The sequence below is a fragment of the Alligator mississippiensis genome, chromosome 11, assembly GCF_030867095.1.
Source record: "Alligator mississippiensis isolate rAllMis1 chromosome 11, rAllMis1, whole genome shotgun sequence".
Lineage (NCBI taxonomy): Eukaryota > Metazoa > Chordata > Crocodylia > Alligatoridae > Alligator > Alligator mississippiensis.
The window spans coordinates 49,478,403-49,487,098 of NC_081834.1; the positions used below are offsets into that span (position 1 = coordinate 49,478,403).

At 46.0% G+C, this 8,696-nt stretch overlaps 1 protein-coding gene across 1 annotated transcript; it reads right to left on the reverse strand.

Moving 5' to 3' along the window:
- Nucleotides 1-5,107: 5,107 nt before the first annotated feature.
- Nucleotides 5,108-6,052, reverse strand: LOC102571055 (olfactory receptor 2T1-like). Its single transcript, XM_006277555.2, has one exon. It carries the CDS (start codon nucleotides 6,050-6,052, stop codon nucleotides 5,108-5,110), a length of 945 nt encoding a protein of 314 aa, XP_006277617.2.
- Between the last annotated feature and the right edge of the window lie 2,644 nt (nucleotides 6,053-8,696).

The following is an 8,696-nucleotide window of genomic DNA, read 5'->3' on the forward strand; positions in this document are numbered from 1 at the left end:
CTTTCAGCCTCTACCTTCTATGGATCTATGAACCCCACACAAGCTACAGCCATCCTATGGGAAGGGTTCTCCATTACGGGCAAAGATTTCAGGTTGTTTCTCTATTTGTCTCAAGCTGTTCCCACCCTGTGATACACATCACAACTCTTCAAGTAATTTTTTTGGTGTCTGAAGGTCCTCAATTTAGAAGAAGTGCAACACCAACCTGTGTTCCATGAACTATAGCCCCAGGAGTCCTAGGAAAGAGACCTAGTCAGTAGGAAGAACAGCCTCGGGCACTATTCCAGGGCACCAACAACTAATTGCCTCCTGAGACTCCAAGTCTCAATTTACAGGAGGAGAGTCATTCCCATTCCTCATACACAAGTCCCTTTTCCCAAAGAAGACCCTCAGAATTTATCACTAGGACAGTCTATCCCCCTGGCCTCTCTCAGGAGGGTCAGATTATGGCTCTTTTTAGAACTCAGTAGTTGGGGCACGGGGGCTACCTTTATCTGCCTCAGTTTCCCCACCTCTACCCATTGCCATCCCACTGCTTCTCCACCATTGCCACAGTTTCCCCATCCTACCTGGCCTGGACCAAACCTAAGGGACCACCTTCTACTTTATGCACCAGCACAATACCTAAGGTCAGCTGTGAAAAACCTCCTGCAAGTACCATCTGTGCACCAAATCTGCTTAGCTAAAATGCATGCAAGGTCATTTTTGGTTGTTACTCCTCAACTCTGGAAAACCCTCGCCCTTGAGACCTATCAGAGGTAGAGCCTGGACCTCTTCCAAGAACTGCGTAACATCTTGTATTTGGCCAGGATTTTAACAGGTAAAGTTAAGCTGTAGGTATTTTGGGGGCAATTGTTTAATTACTGTTGTATTATTATTTCCCTTTTTTATATGACCTGGTTGCTGTAAGCTGCCCCAAGCCTTTTTTGGAGAGGGTGGCATAGTAATAATGAAGAAAAAAAAAAATCACCTGCAGGCCTATGCATCCATGCCTCAGTCTTTCCAGTTCTACATTGTGCCTCCATCCAAGCACTACTCAGCCTAGCTAAAGGGGATACACTCTCACTTGCCATTCCCTGGCTTGTTTGCCATTCTTTTTTGGGGATATCTGGAGTTCTCTGGCTCTAATTCCAGGTAATGAAAAAGGTGCTGCAGGTGACACCAGGCCAGGTATCCGTGTTGATCCCTAGTGACATTTCCATGGTTATCTGCCTATGCAGCCCAACAGCCATGTGTCCCTCCCCTGAATCCCTCTGCAGGTGTATCCAAGCAACAGTCTCCTAGGTGGAGGTGTAGCTCTCTATGTGAGGGAGCAGTACACCTCCTTGGAGGCCAGCATCAGCTCCAAAGAAGAGCAGATCAAAATCCTCTGGGTCAAACTACGGGAGGCAGGGGCGAGGTGAGGGAGATCTAACTGTAGGTGTATAATACAGACCACCAAACCAGGGCTAGGAGCTCGATCTGGAGCACTCTTGAGAACTAGCAGATGCTACATGTACACATGACATGGTCATCATGGGTGACTTCAATCATCCAGACATCTCTTGGGACGAACACTCTGCTAACTTGGACCAGTGGCATTACTTCCTGACCTATATCAAAGAGCTCTACCTGACTCAGGAAGGGCATGGACCAACCAAAGGTAGCGCTCTCCTAGACTTGGCCAAAGGAAACAATCTGGTGTGCAACTTGAAGACAGAGGGTAGCCTGGGTGACAGTGACCACGAAACCATCGTGTTCACTGTCCATCGAAGGCAGGCAAATCAGCTAGCAGGGTTGATGTTCTGGACTTCAAAAAAATGAATTTCAACAGGCTCAGAGCAATAGTAGTGGAATTGCTGTGGGACCAGGCACCAAAAGTGAAAGGAGTGCATAAAGAGTGATCATTCCTTGAGGACACGATCCTCGAAGCACAAAAGAAGTCCATTCCCATGCGGAGGAAGGGTAGCAGAAGGGCTGAGAAGCCCTCTTGGCTGAATAGGAATATCATGGTCCTCTTGAAAAGAAGAAAGAGGCATACAAAACAATGGAAGTTTGGGGCAGTTCCCAAGGAGGACTACACAACAATGGCCCACACTTGTAGGGAGCAGATTAGGAAGGCTAAGGCAGCAACTGAATTTAAACTAGCAATAGAAATCAAGGACAATAAGAATTAATTCTTTAGGCATGTAGGGAACAGGAGGAAAACAAGTGGAAGTGTCAGGCCATTGCTTAACAACTCAGGACAGCTGGTTACTGACACTCAGGAGAAAACTGAACTCCTAAACAACTACTTTGCTTTGGTATTTCACCGGGCTAAGTGGAAAATCATACTAGATAAGGTTCAGAGTGGACATGGTGAGAATGAATGCCTTCCCACTGTTGACATTGAGCTGGTGCATGATCACCAGTTAGAAAAGTTAAACATTTATAAATCAGCAGGATCAGATTAACTCCAATGAAGACCACTGAAAGAGCTGGCCAAAGTCATCATGAAACCTCTGGTGAAACTCTTCCAAAACTCATGGTGCTCAGGGAAGGTCCCTAAAGACTGGAAGAGGGCCAATGTTGTGTCCATCTTCAAGAAGGTGAGGAGAAGGGACCTGGGCAACTATAGGCCAGTTACCCTAACTTCTATCTCAAGGAAAGTCCTGGAAAAGTTAACCAAGGACTCTATGTGTGATATGCTTACAGAAGGTAGGATTCTGAATGACAGCCAGCATGGCTTCATTGTGGACATGTCTTGTTTTACTAATCTCATCTCCTTCTACATCCTGCTGGACAAAAGAAAGGAAGTTGGCATTGTATACCTAGATTTCCAAAAGGCCTTTGATCCGGTATCCCATGATGTTCTCATGGGAAAATCGGAGGATTGCAGGCTTGACTACGTGACAGCTAGGTGGGTAGGAGGCTGGCTGCGAGGTAGGACCCAGAGAGTTCTAATGAACGGATCTGTGTCGTCCTGGTGAGAAGAGGCCACTGGTGTCCTTCAAGTGTCCGTGCTTGGTCCAGTGCTTTTCAACATCTTTATCAATTATTTGGATGTGGGGGTGAAGATATCACTTGCCAAGTTCACAGACTACACCAAGTTACAGGGGACTGTGGTCACACTTGAAAATAGGCTGCAGATACAGACAGACCTAGACAGGCTGGCAAGTCAGGTGGATTGGAACCAGATGAAGTTCAACAGTGAGAAATATAAAGTGCTTCATCTGGGGATGAACGATCCCCAATATACAGGGATCAGTGGCGCCAAACTGACTAGCACCACGACTGAAAGGGTAATAATTGACCATGGTATGAACATGAGCTGTCAGTGCGATGCTGTAGCCAGCAGGGCAAACAATACTCTGGCTTGCATCAACCGATGCATCTCAAGCAAAACCAGGGGAGTGATTCTTCCACTTTACTCAGCATTGGTGAGACCACAGCTGGAGTACTGCATCTGGTTCTGGGTGCCACACTTCAACAAGGATGTGGAAAAGCTTGAGAGAGTCCAGAGAAGAGCCACCTGTATGATCCATATGAGGAAAGGGTGAGGGACCTGGGTATTTTCAGCCTAAAAAAGAGAAGGCTGAGAGGGGACTTGGTAGCAACTTACTGTTATGTCAGGGGAATACATCAAGAGCTTGGTGAACAGCTGTTTGCCAGGGCACCCTTGGGGAAAATCAGGAGTAATGGCCACAAATTCCTGGCACCATTTCAGGCTTAACACTAGGAAAAACTTCTTCACAGTCAGGGTGTCCAGACTGTGGAATAAACTCCCTCCAGAGGTGGTGCAATCACCTACCCTGGATATCTTCAAGAGGAGACTGGACAATCACCTCACTGGGGTCATCTGACCCCAGTTGTCTTTCCTGCCTAGTGCAGGGGGGCTGGACCTGATGATCTTGTGAGGTCCCTTCCAGCCCCTTACAATCTATGAATAATCTATAAATGGGGTCTGTACTCCCCTAGTAGGTCCATGAGTGTATTAGACATAGTCCCATCATATACGTTCTTCTGCATACAGCAATGTCACAAGCAATTACCTTTCAAACACATGCTGTGTGCTACATCCATCACATTTGCTTGTGCATTTTTATGTGCATGATACAGGGAAGCTGAAGGAAGAGGCCACGGCTTTGCAAAATTGTTATATTTTGCTCATTGACAATAGGTGCCAGAATACCAAACTCATCAATAATTTCTAAATGTAATATGGAAGAATTATATCACCTAAGCAATTCATTTTCAGCATTTTTATTTACATTTAAGGAATAATTCAATATCTGTATTTATGACTACTAGACAGATCCATCTCTTCCAGTTACAAAGAAATGGCATACTGAACAACATCTCTGTTCACTTTCTACTGTACATAGTCTCTCTTGGTTTTAAAACTATGACTCTGTCTGTTTTTCCATCCTTCCCTTTTCTATGACATTATACATGTATCAATTTATTAAAATAAGGTTGAGGACTATTTTATTAACAGCTACACCCCAGGTTTCATCATTAAGGATCTTAATGAGATAATACTAGGATTAGGTTTGAACTCTTTTTCCCCCTGTAAAACACAAAGGATCTAGTGTTGAATTCAGTGGAGTTTAATTGTTTGAAAGTCAATGTACATGAAAGAGGAAAAAGACACCCTCAGTACAGTCCCACTCTACCTGAAGGCTTTTGGAAATGAGCTGTCTAAAAACTGAATCTGTTCTGTGCAAGAGAATTTCAGCCTTGTGCAGAGGATGAAGATGATGGCTACACAGATTTTGTATTTCAGAATAAGGTCTTTGGTGCATGCAATTATTTGGTTACATTTTCACTACTTCCCAAACATTTTCCAAAGCAATTACATGATAGAGGAGTTAACATGCCCTTGATTTTCACTGGGCCACTGGCTGTGGAAGAAGACAAGTGCTTTAGAAAATGTAGACAAGGCTCCTTGGGTGAATCTGATATCTTTTATTAGACCAACCCAAATAGTTGGAGAAGAGTTATTAAACAAGCTTTCGGGTTCAAAAACCCTTCGTCAGGCTAAGGAAGTTTCAGCAGTTGGTGTGTGCTCTTCCTGGATGGGATGAAAAGTAAAGAAGCTTCTTGACTTTGATTCAACCTAGTGCCTAACAGTAAACCACAACTCCTGTCAGTTTTTCTGGATGACTCTGTATTTCCCAGCCAGCTTTCTTAAGGCTCCTAAAACATCCCTATTTCTCAGGCTGTATATGAGAGGATTCAGTACTGGGGTGACAATAGTGTAAAAGAGAGACACAATCTTGTCTTGCTCTGGGGAGTGGTAGGCACTGGGTCGCATGTACATGAAGATGGCTGCCCCATAAAATAGCCCAACTACTGTCATATGTGATGAGCAGGTGGCCAGAGCTTTCTGTTGTCCTTTGGTTGACTTCATCTTCAGGACTGTAGAGAGGATACAAGTGTAAGAAGCTAGTATGATGGAAGAAGGGATGAGGAGCAGCACAATGCCACTCACGAACACCAGAGTCTCATATAGGGAGGTGTCAGAGCAGGACAATTTCATCAGGGCAGGGGACTCACAGAAGAAATGATCAATGGCTTTTGAACCACAATACGGCAGATACATGGTATAAACTGTATTAATCAATGCATCTCCTGATGCCCCGATCCAGACCCCACCTGCCAGGCTCAGGCAGACTCTCTGGCTCAGGAGTATGGAGTATTTCAAGGGATTGCAAATTGCTACGTATCTGTCATAAGCCATGACTGCCAGGAGGAGGCACTCTGCGGCACCCATGGTCAGTGTGAGGAAAATCTGAGTCCCACAGCCAATTGGAGAAATGGGGTTGCCTGGGGTCAGAAAGTCTGCTGACATTTTGGGGACAATGATCAGGGTCTGACAGATGTCCATGAAGGCCAAGTGACTGAGGAAAAAGTACATGGGGGTGTGAAGGGAGGAATCCACCTGGATTAGAAACAGGAGCAGCGTATTCCCAGCCAGGGCAGTAATGAAGGCCAGTAAGATCATGGCCAGGAAGAAAGTGTGGACTTCAGTCTGGTTCAGGAGCCCCAGGAGAACGAATTGTGTTGGTGAACTTCCATTCCCAATCCTCATTTCCTCATCACGTGGATGGACCTGACGCACTGGAGAGGAACAGAGACCTTGTTGAAAGAGGAGTAGTGGGATCGGTGGCAGTCATTAGGTTTTCCCTTCTCTGGAAAAAACGCTAGCTATGAAAACTGCCAATTTATGAGGTACATTCAGAAGTGTCCAAAGCCATTAATGGAATCAGTTGGATTTTTTTAACAGAAATTTTTGTTAAAGACAAGATAATTTTAATCTAAAATTTGCACTAAAAACATGGCTTTTTTTTTTCAATGGAAAGTCGAATACAGGAAAGATTAATTTGGGAGGTGAAGGTCAAATTTTCAATTTGTCTTTTTAACAGAAAATAGTCAGTCAGCACCAGATTTTGATATTGTGCCCTACCTTTCAAATTCACAGCTCTATAACTACAAGGAGGGGGTTGTTCTGTTGGATTAATTGCATGGGTGCAGAAGCTTTCCTCTTAAGCAAACACTATTTTAATCTCTGGTGTTCCTAAAATAATCCCAAAAGAGATGTTGAGATGGTGACTTAGATATTCTCTTTGTCGACTGTACAGACCGATGAATCCATCCCGGTGCTCAAAGGCAAGATTAGCACTGAGGAGCAATCAATTCCCCAGGCTTCTGCTCTAGACCTCTGGCTACGGGTCCACCTAATTTAAGAAGGTGGCCAGCCAGTTCTGCAGGGAGATTGTGGGGCCAGCTGCCCTTTTTGCAGGCCGATCATGGCAGGATCCTCCATGCCTCTGATTGGCCAAGGGTCTGCAGTGGCCCTATCACTTGCCACTGATCGGCTGCAACAGCTGTCTGTCATACAGCCCCACCCATCAGCACTGGTTGCCAAGGCTGCCTGTCATGCAGCCCCGCCCCTCACTGCTGAATGATGCAGAGGGGTGGCGCTGCATGACAGATAGCCCTCTCTGCCAATCAGCGGGGGGGGAGGGGGCAGGAGCTTTCTTGGGCTCCCCTTTGCACTGACAACTCTGCTTTCCCCTTCCCACTAGGCAGCTTGTATGGCCAGACTGCAGCGCCATGACTTTGGTTCCCTGGGGAGCCACCATTTTATTTCCAGTAAGTATTTTGTTTTGTTTATTGCCACCACACATTTTGCAGGCATTGACCAATTTTGCAGGCAATGCCAGATTTTGTAATTTCCACAAAGTCTGAAAAATCATGATTTCTATAGGTCCCTACCTTTGTCTAATTCAAGACATTACACAAACATACAAGAACATGGGCTCTCTTGCCCTGCAGGGCTTAAGCTTACAGGCGTGAGTCAGACCACTTATTTAGGGCTGTGCGAGGCTTCAGACAGAGCTTCAGATCCAGAGAAGCTTTGGACTCCTCGGGGTCCAAAGCAGCACATCTGGGTCGAAGCACTGGCCTTGTTTGGCTTCCCAAAGCGGTTCGGAGCTCCCGAAGCACTTCGGAGCCACCTCGGAGATCGGCCATAAGGTATAACGGGGAAACAATAAAATATCTATAACTTGTTTTTTTTTGTCTGATTTGGCTGAAATTTCCAGGGTGGTAGACTCTACAGAGAGCATGAAGCCTGCCAAGTTTCAAGAAAATCGGTGCAGGGGTTTGGGGGGAACTGCACCTCAAATTCTTGAAAGCAAAACTCCTGTCATGTCTGTGTCATGTCAGGTCCCACAAGCACCCCTGGCACGAGTTTTGCCTGTCAGCAGCTAGGGGTGCAGGGCCCCAGAACCCCCGCTCCACCAGTCTCCTTGACAGCTGGCAAGCATCGTGGCCTCAGCAGGGGCTACCATCCCTGCAGCTGTCACCCCACTGCGCCTTAACACACACAGGGTCACCCATGTCATGAGTTTTGCTTGTCCACAGCTTGAGGTTCAGTTCCCCGCAAACCCCAGCACAGATCTTCATGAAACGTGGCAGGATCTGTGGCCTCATCAAGGGCCACCACTCCTATAGTTTTGACCCCCCTGTAGTGTAACACACAGCTGTGATACGAGTTTGGCTTTCAAGAATTTGGGGTACAGTTCCTCCCAAGCCCCTGTGTTGATCCTCTTGAAACTTAGGAATTCTCATGGTCTCAGCAGAGGCTACCATCCATGCAAGTTCCATCCAAATCAAACAAAAAACAAAGTTATAGATATTTCATTGATTCCCCCATTATACCCTATGGCCGGATCTCCAAGGCAGCTCCAAAGCTTTAGAGCTGCTTTGGCCAGATCAAGGTGCAAACCCAGTCTGGAGGTCCAGATCAGATCACTGCTATCTGAAGTGGCTGGTTCCGAAGCTGGATTGGATCACTGCAGACTCGCACAGGCCTACTCCTATTTCACTTGGTGCACTCATTGGGCTAAATCCCATTTCACTTTATCTGTCGAAATGGTGCATGTATAGGTGAATAACTGCAATTTTGGCCACTTAGGCATAATTTCCCTAACTCAGTATTGACCAAACCTAGCTACTAAGCATGCTCAGGAGAGTTTCACTCTGGCTGGGCAACTGAGTGAGGTGATGGAATCGCCCCCAGTATCCCAAGATGCTATTGAGGCAATAGCTTCAACAATCAGGATTTAGCAGCATACCCTCCCACTTTTTTTGCTAGCAGCCCAGGTAACAGGGGAAGCAGGGTTGAGTCACTCTCTACAACAGGAGATTTGGCTAAAGCCAAGTGCTGT